This window comes from Periplaneta americana, chromosome 9, assembly GCF_040183065.1.
Source record: "Periplaneta americana isolate PAMFEO1 chromosome 9, P.americana_PAMFEO1_priV1, whole genome shotgun sequence".
In the NCBI taxonomy this organism is placed as follows: domain Eukaryota; kingdom Metazoa; phylum Arthropoda; class Insecta; order Blattodea; family Blattidae; genus Periplaneta; species Periplaneta americana.
In genome coordinates this window covers 155,454,121-155,474,553 of record NC_091125.1, presented here as the reverse complement: position 1 = coordinate 155,474,553, position 20,433 = coordinate 155,454,121, and the positions used below count along the sequence as shown (strand labels likewise).

General features: G+C 36.8%; 1 protein-coding gene and 1 non-coding gene across 2 annotated transcripts in view; one reads left to right on the top strand and one right to left on the bottom strand.

The window, feature by feature from the left end:
* Positions 1 to 490: 490 nt before the first annotated feature.
* The window catches only part of LOC138706644 (sarcospan), a 44,143-nt gene continuing 24,200 nt past the window's right edge, over positions 491 to 20,433 (bottom strand). Inside the window, exons 2-4 of the mRNA XM_069836186.1 lie at positions 9,245 to 9,411; positions 7,377 to 7,472; positions 491 to 5,722 (exon numbers count right to left, since the gene is read on the bottom strand). Coding sequence (XP_069692287.1) covers positions 5,357 to 5,722; positions 7,377 to 7,472; positions 9,245 to 9,411 — 629 coding nt within the window. The 3' untranslated portion in view covers positions 491 to 5,356. The remainder of the gene's footprint in view (positions 5,723 to 7,376; positions 7,473 to 9,244; positions 9,412 to 20,433) is intronic.
* On the top strand, positions 6,950 to 7,022 carry TRNAT-CGU (transfer RNA threonine (anticodon CGU)). The gene has a single exon. It is a non-coding gene; the product is annotated as a tRNA-Thr (tRNA).

The window sequence follows — 20,433 nt, the reverse complement described above, 5'->3', positions numbered from 1 at the left end:
GACATTTCTCTGAAAGCAGATTGTGACTATTTTACAAGTTGGGAAATCACCTCCTCGCACAAGTAACTGTTTATGTTGCCGACAATGGCAGAAGCATTCCTACTACATACTGTGTAATGCTAGTGATAAAGGATTGTAATAAACCTCTCTAGAAAAAATACGTACAGTACTAACATAATGTCAGAACTAAGTATTTTTTTCTGCAGCAAAAAAGAAAAGCGTGAGGAAGACAGATAATCCGCCAAAGGGTGACGGATAATCAGGATTCTACTGTAGTAGTGAAGTTATTAGAGGTGATGCTGGTTTGCAGGTTACAGATTATTTTAAGGCATATGACGTTGTTAAGAGGGAAGTTTTATATAATATTCTTATAGAAGTTGGAATTCCAAAGAAACTAGGTTGATTAAATAAAATGTGTCTTATTGAAACGTACAGCAGAGTCTGTATAGGTCAGTTTCTGTTGGATGCTTTTCCAATTCACTGCGGGCTGAAATAAGGTGATCAGCACCCAATGTCGTAGGTGGTGAACATTAGAACTACGTGTTGGGTACATTACCCAGAGTTCTCTATTTATCCGCTCGAGATATTGCTGTACAGGAGAGTCGAGGAGACAAGATGGCAGACTGAAACTTGCTAATAAGTGAACATAAAGCGATACTACGTGTGTGTATAAGCAGTGTATGTTAAACAGTGATGTTTATGGACGTTGTAAAAATAGTGTTGTTGAATGTATTGTAAAGTAATAGTAATATAATAAATTGAACTATCTAAGTAGTTCTTGCAGACTTTTCCATTGTGCTGTACAATAAATACCCAAAGAATACAATCCCAATTATCTAACCTTTTGCTTTATTTTTTGTCTCTGTCTGGTTATATTTTAATCGGGTAGTGTAAAACACATCGTCTCTTTTATCTTCCTGTTGGCTCCGGTAAGAATTTTCAGTAGAATATGCTGTGAGGAATAAAACTATAAATGTTTTATTTTAAATTGGGTTAGTTTTGATTATCAATGAGGGTGGGAGGGAATACTTTCTGCACAGTTCAACATTTTCGTCACCAGGTGCGCTGCTAAATGCATGGAGTAATTACTCTTTTCGCTACTTGGTGCGCTGCTAGATGTAATAACGCCCCTCCCACAAACTGATGGCAGCAAGATCAATTTCTACAACAGCGCCTCTAGTATGTGTTATGGGAAACTCAGTAAGTTTCGCATCCTATTATATATTTATCCATGATAATGCATTCATCACAGAAATTGTTGTGCCGATTAAGCCAGGAGACAGGCTACTCATATGACACGTGTTAGAAGACAGCAAAGAAAGTGGGAATAGTGGTAGGTTTTTGCGGGCTACTCCCGTTTCCTTTCACGACAGTCCATCATGTTTCCATTCATCATCATGTGGTGCTATGTAGTTCGCCTCCCTTTGTGCACTGAAAGAAATGGCTGCAGTGGCAAACTAAAACTACAGCTTCGACATGTCACTCATAGATTGGGATGCTTAGATGAATGATGCAAAGTCAAGTACCTGCCTTTGGAAAAAATAATAATGCATTAAAAAATTCCAAACATTACCTATGCTACAAAGGTCACGAATGCAAGATTCAAGCACTTAGAACGATAATAAGAATGGGACACAGTAAAGAATTCTACAACCACATTATACTCGTAGTTAGTCAGTGCAACTTGTGAAGATTGTTACAGAAATGCAGACTTTCAAACACATATTATTAAAATGAAAAATTCTCTCAGAACGAACTAAAGAAACAGACTAACTTTAGTAAACAGATTAAAGGGGCAGGATGAAATTGTTTTATGTCTGGAAATGAAGTTGTGATAAAACTTTCGAAATAAGAGATTTAAATGGAGAAAAAACTTTTCTCACATAGGAAAATAGCTACAATAAGCATTCTACTTGAAAATTATATGAAACATTCTCAGGATGCCAGAAGTGTGTAAGAAATTAATGCCAACACATTCAGTGCCTCCTTTAATGTGGATGAATTTTTATTTTAAAATGTATTATTGGCTGATTAAGAACACTATCTAAACTGTTGCATATACAAGGTGGAAGTGAAATAATCTTCCAGACTGAAAGAGACAATAGGGTACACTCAAATTAATAGAAAACCTATATTATGTTTTGTGATTAAATGCACAGTTAATTAGAAAATTAAGTTAGAAGTTCCCGGCAGTCCAGTAACATTGCCGCTAAAAGTTTCTTTTTGTATCACAATACAGATGTAAAACGTCAACGAACTCAGCATAACTTGTATTGCTTTGTGCTCTCTCCTCTAGCCACAACATTGCGATGTGGATTGCATCGTTCAGTGGTTTGAAATTCGTGGTTTTTAAATTAAATTTCCACGAAAACCGCCCACGTTATTGAAACATGACAGAGGGATAAATGATTCTTTATTAGATTTCCTATCTCTATGGACAAAAATCACGATCCAATTCGCAATAGTTACCGAATAAGAGGCTGGTACATTTGGGAAAAACATTTTTTTCTGAGAAAACTATGGACTTTCCACCAATATGGTATTACAGTTTTTTTGTTACATACAACATGACCTATTCGCTGTAAAAATCTGCAGGGTTATTTCACTTCCACCCTGCATTGGCCTGCCTATCACAGAAGAGTTAGAGTGCATGGTAAAACCTGAGTCTGGGCGAAGCACATGGTCTAATTCGCTCAACACAACATATATGAATAAGCTGTAAATTTCTTTATGATAAACGTTATAAAAAGAGATTACGGTATTTTAAGATTAGGCTTAGCTGAGAGTAGACTTTTAAGCAGTGGTTGAAGTGGGGCATATATCTTACTTCCTACAACTACACCTTTTCCAGCAGTAATTCAGAAAAGATCAATACCGGTAGTTGTTCAGAAAACATCAATTTTATTGTATTTCAGATTAATCAAGTGAACTTCAGAATAGATCAATCATATAATTGTAATTCAGGAACATCAATATGGTCGTAAGTAAAATCCTACGTGAAGACTCATCTCACAGTATCTACCTGGAGTTCAAGAGCAAAGACTCATCTACGTAGAGAGAGTTAGTTACTGACCAGGCGAAAAATTCCATTGTGGGAAGTGTTGTTGTGCTACACAGCATACGACAATTTACAACGCAGCAGCTTTGGCAATGAAAGATGTATCTGTAGATCGTTAGTTTTGTATGAGTTTCATAATATGCAGGGTGGAAGTGAAATAGCCTTGCAGATTTTCAGAGCGAATAGCTCATATTGTATGTAACAAAAAACTATAATATGTTGTTGTTGTCTAGTGCCTTGCATCTGGCAATGAAGCCATTAGCAGTCATGCTTTCCAATACTTTTGAACTGTAGTTTCTTCTGATCTTAATGCTTCACAGGTCTTCAAGTGGTCTTCATTCATTTCTCCTGGATCGTTACACAGGACACATATGGGTGAAGCTGAGATACCTGTTCTGTAGAGATGACTTGCTAGACAGTCATGATTTGTCAATAGTCTGAAGGCTGCAACTGCTGTTTTCCTCGGTCTCTGGGGGATTATATCTGGGTTGGAAAGTAGTGTAATCCATTTTTTGTCTTTAGCATTTGATTCTATTTCTTGTAGGTATGAATGAGAAAATTTTGTAGTGATCAAGCATTTTATTGAGGAATATGAGAAATTAAATTTAGACTTTTGTTTTATTGTTGTGCCTTTCTTTGCAAGTGTGTCTGCGGTTTCATTCCCCATGACTCCACAGTGTGCTGGAATCCACACTATAATATCATATTGATAAAAGAACCATATAAGATCCAAAATTGCAATCAATAATAATTGTATAGAACAAGTCAACACATTCAACTATCTTGGCTGCAATCTTTCTTATATAAACTCCAGGGACGTAGATATTAAACTAGCCAAATTTCAGCAACTGTTAAGAACAATCAAATCAACTCTATTAAAGAAAGTTCGACCAGAAACAATTTTGAAATTCTATAAAGTTATGGCAGTCCCAGCATTATTATATGGATCAGAGACATGGTCATTAACGAAAGGACAACTTCGAAGAATAGAAGCTGCTGAAATGCAATTGCTAAGACCTCTTGCAGGATATACTCTTTCTGACCATAAAAGGAACTCTGACATCCGAGCAGAATTGAATATCACCGCCATTACGGATACTATAGAATCTTACTGCAACAACTGGTATGAACATGTATTAAGAATGCCCAACAATAGGTTACCCAAGAGACTATTGGACTATACACCTCACGGAAAACGAGACATCGGAAGACCAAGGAAGAGATGGAAAGACCAACTTTCTTCTGAATGCGGAACGGGCCAGAAGGCCTAATCCAAGACTGTTATTGATGATCGTCATCATATTGGTGAAAAGTTACTTTTTTTTTTTCCAGAAAAAATGTTTTTTCTCAAATGTTTAACAAACCTCTTATTCGGAAACTATTGCGAGTAGGATAATGATTTTTTGTCCATATCGATAGGAAAACAAATAAAGAATAATTTATCCCTCTAGTGTATTTCAATAGTGTAAACGGTTTTCGCGTAAATTTAATTTAAAAAATCCCTACATTCAAGCCATTGCATGATGTGAGCAAGTGGTAACATCTTGGCAGAGAGTAGCTTACCTACCTAGACACACCAAGTCCGTTGACCTCTTACATCTGTATCACGAGTAGTGTGTGTTAGCGGAGATGTTGCTGAACTGCTGAAACTTCAAACTTAATTTTCTAATTAACCATGTAGTTAATCACAAAACGTAATATAGGTTTTCTATTCATTTACGTGTAACCTATCGTCCCTTTCAATCTGCAAGGTTATTTCACTTCCACTGTGTATATCAATTTCATTGTAAATATTAAAATAATAAAAAGCAATGCTTCCAATTAAGGCTGATGCTTTTTGAATTACATCTAATGCTTTCTGGATAACAAGTGAAGTTTTCTGAATTACATCTGACACTTTCTGAATTATACAATTATTTACCAATCTGAATTACATCTGATGCTTTCTGATTTATAATTAAAAAGTCTGAATTACATCTAACCTTTTCTGAAATTCACTTAAATAATCTGGAATACAATCGATCTTTTCTGAATCATAGCTGGAAAAGGTGTAGTGGTCTGCATATCCTTACTTCACAGTTGGACATAAGTTAGGCCGTTGTATTTCAATTATTCTTAAGGAAAACATACTCTATTTCCTTGGGCTTCGACCAGTGCTTCTAAAAATGTATCATTTGCTCGAAGTGTATGAATGTGCCACATCACGAAGAGCTGGTAAACCCTTGTTAAGATCCCCATGGTGTCTCCAGATCCCTCTATTACTCAGGTACATCTATTACTGCCGTCTCATCTCAGAACTTACTTGCGTGTCTCCATCTTGTTGAAGAACACGATGGGCTTGTTCTCGTTTGTCTTGACCTCAGAGTACAGGTACGCATAGCGGCTGCTCCAGTGCAGGAACACGTACCAGGTGGCCAAGATGCCACCAATACCATTCGTGGCACATGAACCGATAAGAAGTATTGTCAGGATGTTGCCAACCTCTGGACAGTTGAGGTCAGTGTAGTGGTAGGTGCGCTGCCCGTCTTGGCACACACACGTGGCATTGAGCACATGTGCAGGCTCGCACGTCATGCTGGACAGGAACACGAGGTGCAACAGAGCAAAAACGCAGGCGCAGAAGCATGTGACACCAGCCACTACAGCCAGGAAGACGCTCATCACCTGCCAACGAGATGGATGGGTGACATACAGTGTCCGAAGTTAGAATTGCATTGCACCGTGACCTAGTCACTGCACCAAAGAGTCGTCTTCAGACAGGGGTGAATGCTAGTCACGAAAGTTAGACTTGCTCTTTTATTCATAGGGAAGATGGGAGGATATAATAATTCATAATTAATAAAAATAATCAGACCCACATAAATAATTTATTTTATAATTATGAAATCATTATGAGTCTTGGATCATATTCGCTTATCAGATGTAGAAGTTCGATATAATATAACAAACATGGCCAACAAAACAGTTTATTTAGTTTTTTCGACCCTGCCAACCAATGCACATTGTTGTATTGAGCTGCACTGAACGAGCGCACATATTCTCTATAATGTCTGTCTTCTCTTCAATAGTCCTTCGGGAAAATGGATTTAATAATAAGGTTTCAATAACACACAATTCCGAACTAATTGCAATACTTCAAATTAATGTTTAAGAATTGGGTGTCCTATGTCGACACTTATCAAAATACCCCTTTTTTAGGATAACAGCGCTATAGGTAAAATTACCGGCCATTTTCTCGTCAAATTTTCTCCCCTGTAGATCCTTTGACTCTGCAGAAGTCTCTGGCCTCGAGTCATGCAAACAATTCGACTGTTAATATCATTGCATTTGCTGTTTAAGTCCTGAATACTCAGAAAAGCTTCTTGTCATAATACTGCTAAACAACTTGTCACGTGTCTAACTTATTGTCTTATGAAATAGAATTTACTAAAGATGTTATTAATTGGTCCAAGAGAATAATATCTGTTATAGTGACAATTAATATTTGAGGAGACAAATTCGCTCCGGCGCCGGGGATCGAACCTGGGTCCTCGGTTCTACGTACCAAGCACTCTGTCCACTGAGCTACGCCGAATTCAATCCACAGCACCGGATCGAACTCTCCTCCTACAGTGTTTCCCTTTTGTGGCCTGACTCCAAGTTGGGCATATATGTTGACGTTTATATTTCAAGTCAATTGCCATTATACAAGGAGCGCACTCAGCTGAGTGACTAATGGCCGGGATTCCGCAGTAAAGTGCACAGCAATCTGTACAGAAACATGCACTGCTAGCTAGACGAATTTACTAAAGATGTTATTAATTGGTCCAACAGAATAATATCTGTTATAGTGTCAGGCCACAAAAGGGAAACACTGTAGGAGGAGAGTTCGATCCGGTGCTGTGGATTGAATTCAGCGTAGCTCAGTGGACAGAGTGCTTGGTACGTAGAACCAAGGGCCCGGGTTCGATCCCCGGCGCTGGAGCGAATTTTTCTCCTCAAATATTAATTATGAAATAGATCCCAGGTCTAATATACCAGTCATTGAACTTCAGTCTATTGTTATTCAACTTTACTATAGAAACATTAATGTTTTGAAATAGATTACTAGAAAGGAAGCCCAATATATGGATATAGCTATACAAGAAGTATCACTTTCCTATCTCTCTTTCAAGAACCCACACTGTAGCAACTGAAGCTTTCTGCTATTGCGCTACAACAAATCGACTCTGCAGTTATGTAGTCAATGTTGTGCATAATAAGATATGCATGGAAATGTTCAAAAATCAAAAGGGCAAACTTAGGAAACATTTTAGCAAAACTTTTGCGAGTCTCGCACCTTGAGAGAGAACATCCACAGCCCCAGAGGCATGCCGGGGTAGTCCTTGCGACAGCAGCACATCAGCATCAGTCCCACTATGCCTGACATCAAGAGCTGAAACAGTCACACACAATCTTCATTAACTTATTTTTCTTACAGTAGAAGGCTCAGCCATTGGCTGAATATTTTCTGAGCTGAGGAACCAGCTACAGTTCTTGATGAGTGCAAGCAAAATTTATGATCAGCAAAAACAGTTGGGTCTATCTCGTTTCCCTAGTCTTCCCCCTCTCCACCCATTTATTCTTCATATATTCACAATCAAACCAACGCCAGTGTGTTCCATCAGTCCAACTCTGTAAGATCCTACTTACTTACTTATTTATGGCTTTCAATGAACTCGGAGGTACATTGCCGCCCTCACATAAGCCCGCCATTGGTCCCTATCCTGTGCAAGATTAATCCAGTCTCTATCATCATATCCCACCTTCCTCAAATCCATTTTAATATTATCCTCCTAATCTGTGCTTCAGTGGCTGGCCATGATAATATATTTGAAAAATATTGGAGTGCAAGAGGTCAAATGACTTTATTGTCAAACGCCTGGCATTAGAAAACAACAACATATTATCCTCCTATCTACATCTCGGCCTCCCCAAAAGTCTTTTTCCCTCCAGCCTCCCAACTAACACTCTATAAGCATTTCTGTATTTGCCCATACGTGCTACATGCCCTGCCCATCTCAAACATCTGGATTTAATGTTTCTAATTATGTCAGGTGAAGAATACATGCGTGCAGTTCTGCGTTGTGTAACTTTCTCCATTCTCCTGTAACTTCATCCTTCTAGACTCAAATATTTTCCTAAGAACCTTATTCTCAAACATCTTTAATCTCTGTTCCTTTGAGTCCAAGTTTCACAACCATATAGAACAACTGGTAATATAACTGTTCTATAAATTCTAACTTTCAGATGTTTTGATAGCAGACTAGATGACAAAAGCTTTTCAACCGAATAATAACTGGCATTTCCTACATTTATTCTGCGTTTAATTTCCTCTTGAATGTTATTTATATTTGTTACTGTTGCTCCAAGATATTTCAATTTTTCCACCTCTTCGAAGGATAAATTTCCAATTTTTTATATTTCCATTTTGTACAATATTCTGGTCCCGAGACATAATCATATACTTTGTCTTTTCGGGATTTACTTCTAAACCTATTGTTTTACTTGCTTCAAGTAAAATTTCCGTGTTTTCCCTAATCGTTTGTGGATTTTCTCCTAACATATTCACGTCATCCACACAGACAAGAAGCTGATGTAACCCATTCAATTCCAAACCCTCTCTGTTATCCTGAACTTTCCTAATGGCATATTCTAGAGCGAAGTTAAAAAATAAGGTGATACTCTTATAAGATCCTACATGGGAAAAGTAACTGTACAAGTTTCAGAGGAATTGTTGCACATAGATACAAACAAGATAGACGGCCCAAAACATCACTGATTAACTTTTACAATTTCCTTACTGTGTTAATTTTTACTTTATCAGTGATGTTGAAAATGTTCATTCGCATGAAAATCTTGAAGTGAGTTTTTTTCAGCATCATAATATTATTTCTTATTCGTGTAATTAGTAACTAAAAAGTTAAAATTATTATTTAATTATGTTCTACTTCCTAACAATCATTAATATAAAATATGATAAAACTTTAAAAATAGGTACATTGCCTTACTTAGCTACGGTATCTTAACACTTTGAAGCCTTAAAGTTTTATTATATTTTATCAGTAGACAAAATTAATACAATGAGAAGAAGGCTGATATATTCAATTGCGTTTCTGTATGTACAGTCTGACTGGTGAGTGGAATGATGTATGGTACCATACTGACCGGCAAACCACTCCAGTAGGGAATGTCTCTCACACGGAGGTTGGGGGCCCACACCAGCAGCCACACAGCGAGGGATGACACAGCCACCCCCAACAACACCTGCAGGGCTGCCAATGCTGTAGCCAAGCGGTGGTGTCGCAGCACGGGTGGATGATACTTGCGTGGCACTGTGACAGAAATTGTAATTTCCCTTACCAAAAGAAAATTATAATACAACCAATCAATTAATAAATATTCATTTTCTTGTATCAGTACCTATAAGATGTATTATTATTATTATTATTATTATTATTATTATTAGAGGAGACGGCCTCCAGATATGGAGGGTAGCTGCGAATATATTGAATAAGCAGTCGTGGACAGCCGATAAGGGGTGATCCTCCAGCTTGGAGGTTGGGCGAAGGGCTAACAACCCATCATCGTAAAAGACAGCTTGTTACGAATCCATACAATAAGCCTCGTAAAATGGATTTGAGGGAGGTCGGATATGACGATGGAGACTGGATTAATCTTGCAGAGGATAGGGCTTATGTGAGGGCGGCAATGAACCTGCGGGTTCTTTAAAAGCCATTTGTAAGTAAGTAAGTATTATTATTATTATTATTATTATTATTATTATTATTATTATTATTATTATTATTATTGGAGGAGACGGCATCCAGATATGGAGGGTAGCTGCGAATATATTGAATAAGCAGTCGTGGACAGCCGATAAGGGGTGGTCCTCCAGCTTGGGGGTTGGGCGAAGGGCTAACAACCCATCACCGTAAAAGACAGCTTGTTACGAATCCATACAATAAGCCTCGTAAAATGGATTTGAGGGAGGTCGGATATGACGATGGAGACTGGATTAATCTTGCAGAGGATAGGGCTTATGTGAGGGCGGCAATGAACCTGCGGGTTCTTTAAAAGCCATTTGTAAGTAAGTAAGTAAGTAAGTAAGTATTATTATTATTATTATTATTATTATTATTATTATTATTATTATTATTATTATTATTATTATTATTATTATTGGAGGAGACGACATCCAGATATGGAGGGTAGCTGCGAATATATTGAATAAGCAGTCGTGGACAGCCGATAAGGGGTTGTCCTCCAGCTTGGGGGTTGGGCGAAGGGCTAACAACCCATCACCGTAAAAGACAGCTTGTTACGAATCCATACAATAAGCCTCGTAAAATGGATTTGAGGGAGGTCGGATATGACGATGGAGACTGGATTAATCTTGCAGAGGATAGGGCTTATGTGAGGGCGGCAATGAACCTGAGGGTTCTTTAAAAGCCATTTGTAAGTAAGTATTATTATTATTATTATTATTATTATTATTATTATTATTATTATTATCTGTAGGTACCACTAATCACTATAATGCTCACATAGTAAATTGTGAGTTACAAGTACTCTTCCCTTTCTCAAAGCACATTATTTTCGGATATTTCTTTCTGTCTTCTATTTAAGTGAGATAATATTATACAATAGTAATATGCGTTACAAGAGCGGTATGTTGAAGTTTTCATGTTCGAGGAAAAGTTTGAAAAAGCGAAACGTAGTTGAGCTTTTTTAATTTCCGAGAATTGAAAGAAAACATACCTCTCGCGTATCGTACATTATTTTGTGCGAAGATCATTTATTACATACCTGAAAGAGGAATTTCTAATTAGTTGCAATGAAATCTCCATCTTGGTTTCTGTTCAATGACGGCAAATTTGCAAAACAAAAATATCTATCTTCAACATTGTTGCTTTAAAATGTTTTCTGTGTTTACTATACTCCAGCAGGCCGTGATATACGTTTGTTTTTTTTTTTCCCCAGTCTATGATGAGTCTGGAATCTTGTTGATTTTTTCACGGCTTCCTTAATGTTATTTGCATCACGAATGCAGTAACTTTAGTGGAGTTGTAGAGTTTACTTAATTTTTGCAAATATTTAAAAACAATAATTAACAGTGCAATTTAGGTGAAATTACAGTGGTAAGTTTCCAATTTATAATTATTACTATATTGAACGTCTCTAAAAATAATATGTTAAAAGCCTAAAGCAGTAAAATCAATATGTCACTTAAGCGGTAAGAAGAGGGAAATTGTTGTGTGTGTTAGGTTGGGAATACTGAATGTGGAATTTTAGACTTTCCGCGGATTGGTTTTGTGCGGAAACCAAGCAAATACGCACGATCTCGCACAAAAGTATTACAAAGCAAAACACCCATAAATGTCCCAATAAAGCAATGTCTGATCACTAGATATTTTCCTCAGTTGGTGGCGGTAATGTGGTAGTATGGCAGTGATGATGGTGGTGGTGGTGGTGGTGGTGGTGGTGGTGGTGGTGGTGGTGGTGGTGGTGGTGGTGGTGGTGGTAGCGGAGATGGATGTGGTAATGGTGTTGATGGTTGCTGTGAAGGTAGTATTGGTAAATAAGGAAAAGGAGAAGATTATTCCTGACCAGTACATCATTACTTAAGCATTTAGCCTTGATCTTTATTCTTCGGTCCATTGGACCAAGTTAATGAGTGCCCTTCATGGATGATCACTTCTTGTGCCTGTCATTGTGTATCAACTTGGTGGGCACTGCACACTAGCGATGTGATTCTATCCAAAAATTAAGTTTTATAAATGATGAATACACTCTTTTAGCACTTGCATAATCACTGATGAATTATTAAGTTATTTAACTTAAATAAAGACTTCACTGCATTAATGCTTAACTTATGGTGTTATTTTACCTGATTTACTAGTTTCGATGTTATTTCCATCATCTTCACATCGAAACTAGTCAATCCAGTTAAATAGCACCATAATACAAACATTAACACAGTGAAATCGCTATTTATTTCATCTAAATAACTTCATAGTTCATCAGGCCTAAATAATGTTTTAAATTTGAATTTCCCAAGACATGAACTTGGATCTCCAAAAAAAGAAGCTGATACACTAGTGATTAGGAAAATGGTGCCCCTTTCATATTGTTATTAATTACTGTGTTCCATGTCAATCCAGAAATCAAACAAAAGTTAAAGTTCCATAGCTTCTGTGGCGACAATTCAAGGAAACTATTAATAAAAAACTCGTAACTTCGAGTGTCAGGCTATATGACGAGCCAGTCGGTCATTACTCTACCTAAAGCAAACTTCAAGCGCAAATCTGATTTAATGAAGACTACTAGGATCTCTGAAATTTTATGAGAGTCGTGGTTAGGATTTAGGAACTAATACACAATAAATGACTAATATCCTAGACCATATATACCCAGATTGCTCGGCCTTATAGGCTTTAAAGGTAACAACTTTTGTCAGGTTTACTATACTGCCATCTAGTTGTTACATAAGGAGTCACGTCATAACTCCCATTTGAATTGCATTAATGACTGTACTGCCATCTCGTGTTCGTTTACGGCGGACAGGTAGCGATCCTGGCAGTTGTTCTCTTCAGAGTGCTACCGATTTTAACATAGGGATGAGCTATCTGTTATATATGATCTAGGCTAATATAATAAAATCACAAGAAAATAAAATTACAGCCCCACAATCCGGACTACTGTTCCGACTTTAGATCCTGGCAGAAGCTTTAGCAAAACAACAATCATTTAATAAAAAGAACATTTCCTATCAACAGGCAAATATTGTACAACTACGAGGTCATAATAGATACAATGACTGATTAACTTTGTAACTTCTTTACTGTGTTTATATGAGGAATTTACCTGGCTGAATAATTTCGAAGTGATATTCTTCATTGCCCAAAGCCTAGATGTTTCTCTAAATTATAAATCAGTGATAAAAGCTTTCAACATTTACAAGAATCCATAACAAGTGAATACCATCTTATTTTGTAATTTTTGGAAAAAAAAATTACGTATGCATTAGCGAAGAAGAATCGTAAATTAAATTTACATAATTCGAAAACTTAAACATATTTTGAACATTTTATCTATGCAAGACTCAAGATGGATTTTATCTAAATTTAAACAAGAAACCAACAAGAAATGAAAATGACGATTAATGTCATATGAATATCAGCAACCAGGAAAAACCATACATTTTAACTTAACAGAGAAGATAAAACAGCTTTATTAAGATTGGTATTGAAAATAATAGATTCGAAAAATTCGCTTTCCACTCTGCACCAAACATAAAACATCTTATGCTGCATTGACAACTGGAGTAGACTACAGAATATAATTATACACCCGTACTTACAGATTCTGAACATCGAAAAATATAACTTCATAGACATGGTCTAACCACAGAATAAAAAAAAGAATTATGAATGTATAAAACAAAACAAAAAATCAAATAGGCCTATTGACAGAAGTAGGCCTACGGGAACATGCAAAATAGTCAACTGCCAATAGTAACGTCTGAGCATCGACAAAGAATAACAAGATGCCCTAAAGGGCGATTATTTTCCTTTCCTTTCAGTTGTGCCAGTTTTTTCTCAATCACGAATTCGTGAACTACAACGATTGTGTATTTGCATCCATATCGCGGGTATACTTTCCTTGATGTGTTATCTTAGGTTAGAGCATAAGTCACAGAATTCTTATTCAATTTTTAGATATTGTAGGTGGCATTATTCTTATTCGGTATGCCACATCACTCATTCTGAGGATGGCGACTTGGCCAGCAGGCCTAAGCATAAATTAAGTCTCCTAGAATCAAACTTTCTTCACTTTCTTCAAATTATGAAACATGGGATTAAGGTATGTTTCAGTGCAGAATTTTGCAGGGAATGCGACAAACTACTCATTTGGAGTCAAACTAGAATTTATCTGCCTTAACTTTAGTAGTAAAATCACCGTTTGGAGTCTAACTGCACTAGTTTTTCATCTTTTCTGGCAAATCAGATTTTTGGATAAAGTGTAGTTTGATTCTAGGTGACTCAATTCGTCAGTACAAGAAAGACTGAAAACCTGCCGACCAAAATTGCCCCCCCCCTCCGAGTTTAAGATAAGAAATATAACGAAATTACAAGCTAGCTAATGATTTTGTTCAAATGAAATCAAGATGTTTACCCTCTGCTACATTAGTGGTTGTTACCTATTGTAAATAAAAGTACAATTTCTTTCGTTAATTCAAATTAAAATTTCTTTATCTTTAAAATTGTGTATGTTCATACACCTATGTCATATTAACTTTAATTGTGGTGAATCACGTATCGTGTAAGTACCGTATAGCAGCGTTTCTCAAACTATGGACCGCGGACCACCTGTGGTCCTCGAGGTCTGCCCTTGTGGTCCTTCAAAAAAGACAGAAGAAAAAATAAAATTCAAACGAATTGCGTATCACACTGTAGCTGAAAATCTCAGAGTTTGTAAATGACACATGGCAATCGCTTTTCACTTTTCTCCCAGTACTAACATTTTATTAAATTTATTTACCCTACTAGTCTATTGACTTCCCACTCTACTCTCAGCAACAAAAGAGGAATTTAAAGCACTATGAACGTGGTGTTTCTCGCTATCTTTTCCGTGCACATCTGGTACTGTGCCTGTAACCCAGCTAGGGACTACCCGAATTCATAACAGGATCAAAGTACCGAACCTTTTCATGTATTTATGACTTTCTTAATAATTTGGCGACACCCAGTCTGCACATTGAAATGGTCACGTACTGTACGTCGTACACCAATAACAGATCATGCAAAATTGCATCTTTACTTGTTGAAAATCTGGCATGTTTCTGCAATAATTTTTTTTTATTTCTGTTTTTACAGATGACGATATAAGAAATTTTCTTGTATTAACATTAACTTAATTAGTTAATACTAATATAAAATTAATTGAATTAAACTAATTTTAATTATTTCTACATTAAAATGTAAGTATACTGGTATTAAAATATGCTACTTAAGTGATAAATTTGCTTTCGAAGGGAACAAGAGTAAGGTGGTCCGCGGAACTGTTTTGACTTAAAAAAATGGTCCCCACTTCAGAAAAGTTTGAGAAACGCTGCCGTAGACCTATAGGATAAGAAATTAAAATTGCAAATGTACTATAGAATGCGGTAAATTCGACCATAAAAAAATTAAATCATATCAGCCCTACTGTTGATTTAAAATAATAAAAAATTACTTAAGAAATAGAAAAAAGAACTTTAAAAATATGTTCAATGCATCTGATATCGTGGTTTAATGTCTTTTTTTAAACCCCAGTTTACGGTATCGAAAATTATCATTTCAGAGGAAATAGGGAGGGAATACATCATGCGATATACCCTACAAGCCACAAGGTCTTCCATAAAAATCTTGCCGTCCCCACCCCAAACAAAAACTGAAATGACGCCCCTGTTTCGCAACATCACGCATAAAATAAATAAAGACAGTGGCGACACTGAGGGCCAAACAACTGAGCTCTCCAAATTCGTAAGCCGAGAGTCTTGTCCGGTCTTTGACTTGGGTCCGCCGACGCGACGGCGTGTGTGTGTGTCGCACAGGTGTGTGCAGCGCCGCGGCTTCCTGTCACGGCCTCCCGCTTACATAATAATGCGTGACGCAACAGAGAAAGCGACGCGGCCACATAGATCTGCCGCTCCATTCACATTGCACAACTGCATCCATTCGCGCGAGAGAGACCATTTGTAATTATCGTATATTAAGCCAAGGTTCCCAACTGCAGTTCCATACAACACGCATTCATACCTTGTTTCTAAACATATTTCACTGTAAGGTCACCAAAAACAACTTGTTGCGTATACTGGCGTAGTCAGGAATTTAAGATCCACTCCCCTTTACCAATTACTTAGGGAAAAATGTTGTTATGAACAATTCACAAAGTTTATACACCACTGTAGCTATTAAGTGTATCTAAATTAATGACGATATAAAATACTAATGCACTATCTAAAACAAGGTGTCTCTCTTTGGGACATAATAATAGTAATAACAACAATAACTATGTTTGTATTATAGATTTTACTATTGTTCAGTATTTGATGACAGGTATATAGTTTGTAACAGTAAGTAATTTTGTTTTTATTTCTTTACTATCGCAAACCACCTATATAATAGGTGTTTAATTTGTAACTAAGCCAATTTTGTGCATTGTCTCTTTACTATTGCTTAAAATTATGTATAAATTCGCAAATTTATGTAATATTCTTGCAATCTCTCTACACCTTCGATTATAATTTATAATTTTATTTAATTTTGTTTTAACTGAATGTAATTATTGCACAACGTATTTAGTATTGTTTACTGTCTATTAATTAGTGTATTTATATTGTAACTATGACTTATGCCTACTACTACTTCTTTAAAATTGTGTATTATCTCTACATAATGAATTTCACATGTAACAAACTACAACCCTAATATACCAAAGGTAAAATAGGATTTCAATATTTGGATAACAATAATAATAATAAGATGGGGGAGGGGCAAGTTTTGGAAATATCACTTGGCAAATTGACTTTCATGCAACATATTTGAAAGACAAGAATAATTGTTGTAGAGCCCAGTTGTCCATACTATATTACCGTATGTATTACAGAAATAATCTCGTTCATTGATTTCAACAGTTTGGCAATGTGCCCAATTTGAGCTACAGATTCTTTGCGATAACTCCGAAAGTATGGATCGTGGAATGTTCCTTCCTATACTTAAATTAATCAATATAATGTACTCTATCCTACAGTGCTGTTATTGGACGGCATTTTTCGTACACTCTGTATGTCTCAAATAAACCGAAATATCACAGATTCAAGCCTCCATGATCAATTCTTAAGTCTGCAAGTTATGATAACATATTCAAAACTGACTAATAATAATGCTCTTCGGTTATATACACTAAAGGCTCCGGCGTAGCTCAGGCGCTTACCTGCCGATCCGGAGTTGCGTTCGGGCGCGAGTTCGATTCTCACTTGGGCTGATCACCTGGTTGGGTTTTTTCCGAGGTTTTCCCCAACCATAAGGCAAATGTCAGGTAATCTATGTCGAATCCACATCTCGCCAAATATCATCTCGCTATCACCAATCTCATCGACAAAATAACCTCGTAGTTGATAGCGTCGTTAAATAACCAAGTAAAATGAAACATAAAATAAAAAATATATACACTACACTACAGATTAACCTAATAAATATGAAATAACGAAATACAGTATTAAACCTTACCATATAGTCTATAGAGTGGAAGTAATAACAGTGTAGATTTTAACAGCTTATTTCTTGGATGGAGTAGGCCTACAACAAAAATTCTAGTACCATATTAGTTCCAAATAAATACTTGTCTCAGAAAAAAATCCCTAAATGTTAACACTTTTATTCGATAAGTAATATCAGTACGATTTTTATTTTTGCTCTTATAATTAGAGAAATTGATAAGGAATTATTTATTCCTTTGCAGTTATTAAATAAAATGAAAGATTTTCTTGCACATTAAATAAAAAGATTAACGCGTATCGATATTTCCTGCCATTGGGAAGTCTGGGAATCCTAGCAGAGTGACTAAGGGACAGAACTCCGCTGTTTTGACCGAGTGCGTGTGTGCTTTCGTATGTGCGCCGTTGCCAAACTACGCAACTTTAAGCCTAATTTTCTAATTAGCCATGCACTTAATTTAAAATTTCCATACATATTTGAAATTTTATTATTATACTTATCGGACCTTCCACGCCTTTGAAAATGCACTTAATTGCAAAACGCATAATGTTTTCATTTATTTTGAACGTATTCTATTGCTCCCTTCAATCTGCACAGTTACATCACGTCCACCCTGTATTTATTTACAGCACTCATCCTGTATTTATTTAGAACACTAACTAATGACTGTCTGTTTTGTGATGCAAGGTTTCTGGGTATTTGCATCATGTCCGAGGTGTAAAGACATCCAACATTTCAGAGATACATGTCGGCTTCATAATTAAGGCATATAGGGAAAGAGTCGTTATCAAGAGCTTTCCTTCAGTCCATCTTTCCCCAGATGATGAAACCGACATGTGGCTCCGAAACGTTGGATGTCTTTGCGTCTAAGACACAGTACAAATACCCAAACCTTTGCACCACATTGCTCATCGTCTTTAAACTTAACGCATATTGAAGGCAAAGCACCAATAATCAACGCAAAGCGATACCATAGCTGATAGGTACAAATTGTGACCTGTAGCTGTGAAAAGTTTTGCTACATGTAAGGTTACCATATGAAAACAATTAAAATCAGGACATGATAACGTGACACGTGACGTGACGTTTATTTTCAGTATTTTATATTCATTCATTCATAGTTTTCTGCCTAAGGCATACCCAGCATTCTCAAATCTTTCCGCCTTCCTCTTAGTCTCCGCATACGATCCGTATAATAACTTAATGTTCTCTATTATCTGATATCTTCTTCTGCCCCTTCTTCTCCCGTTCACCATTCCTTCCTTTCCATCCTTTAGTAGGCAGCTTCTTCTTAGCCAGTGATCCAACCAATTTCTTTTTCTCTTCCTGATATAATGAGGAAAATTTTTAGTCTTAGTATACGCGTACAATAGGATTGATACAAAAATGTTAATAATTAATTTAATTAACTATTTTAACTGGTAATCCTTAGCGCGATAGCCCATGAAGGGCCAACGCCGACTAGTCAACTGCTGGTCTCACGTCCACATGCCTCGGTAGAGATGAACGATCATCCAATCAGTACGGGGGTAAAGTGTATCAACATGATGATCCTCCCAGCCATTACAGTTAGTTTTCAAAACTGGATATCTCCTCCTAACGTAGCTTCCCAAATTCATCACTATGCTGGCTGGGTACCGGTCCCAGACACTGACTCAAATATAATGAGAAGATTCCTTTCCTACGAGGCCTCAACCAGCGCTCATTATCGCAAGTCCAGGCACGTTGCCTTAGACCACGACGCTACGATGCGGGGCTAAATATTCAACTGTACATATTATAAATAATAAGCTTACAAGTTGTTTAAAATTTCCTGATTGTTAGTACTTCTCTGAAGGCCCAATTTGAGTAAGGAATGTTTTTTTCACCCAGTACATACTTGCAGAAATACACACAAGACAGGTGTCTTAAATTTTACGAACATAATTCCTGTCGAATAGATGCATTAAAGGGGCCAATCTCCTTATTAGTTGAATGCAACGAGTTAGAAAGGTTGGTTGTGGTATGAATGTTACTATCGATATGTATTGTTATAATCGACATAAAATATTTTGCCAACTTCTAAATTAACAGTCAGTTTTATATTGTTGGCCTGTAGCCTACTTCAAAATGGAAATAACGGCAGTAATAGTAGACTTTCTTGTGTTAAAGACATATTCCGAAGTGATACAGTGTTAAAAGTTGTGTAATCAAGATGTATAGTCCCGTCGCTCTAATTTTCGGCAGCCAATCACGTTGCAGGTCGGCTACATTTAAACGTGTGCGTCTTGTGATTAGCTGATGAAGATGTAAAGCATTTCCTAAGGCTGGATAAATACTTAATATATAATCGCCCGCCTTTTTGGCTCTTTCGTTGGCGTTCGCAGAAAGCACACGAGAACGTTATTTGCCGCTCAATTATTTGCTGAATTACAGTGCGTTTGATTTATTATCATAGGAGCTACGACATGATAATGTTTAACGGTGTGACAAATAGATCCCTCGTCTGGTAGCTCGACAACGGAAGAACAAAAATGGCGGACGATACTACCTACCTAGACTTTATAGAGCCTTGACTTCCTAAGACGTAAGCAAAGAGGAGGAGTCACGCCGGGAATAACAGCGTCGCGACTTTAGTAACAAACTGTTTAAATTCTTTTTATTTAATTTTTTTAATTTGGTAGCATTTAATGCTTATCGAATATCGAATACTAAAAACGCTAATCGAACCATTACTTCTGCTGACCTTTTTTGCGTATAATGTGTGATGGGTGGCCCCTATAATGCATCTGTCCCATTCCTGTAATGGACTTCAGACATAAGCAGTTTCCGTCTTAGGTCCACTGAGAATTGACGAGAAAGAAAAGGACAAATTCTAATTTTTTACAATGCCTGTTCCGTCGCAGGACACACACCTAAAAAGCAGGACATGTCCGGCGAAATCCGAACGTCTGATAACCTTAGTTACATATCTTCAGCACATGACAATGAATCCCAGTATCTGTTCGTCTAATGTCGGGATAAAAACAAAATGAAAGACTCAGATATGGCCATAGGCCAAGGATTATACGTGCCATGGAGTAGTGGCAACACATGTCATGTTATATAGCGTGA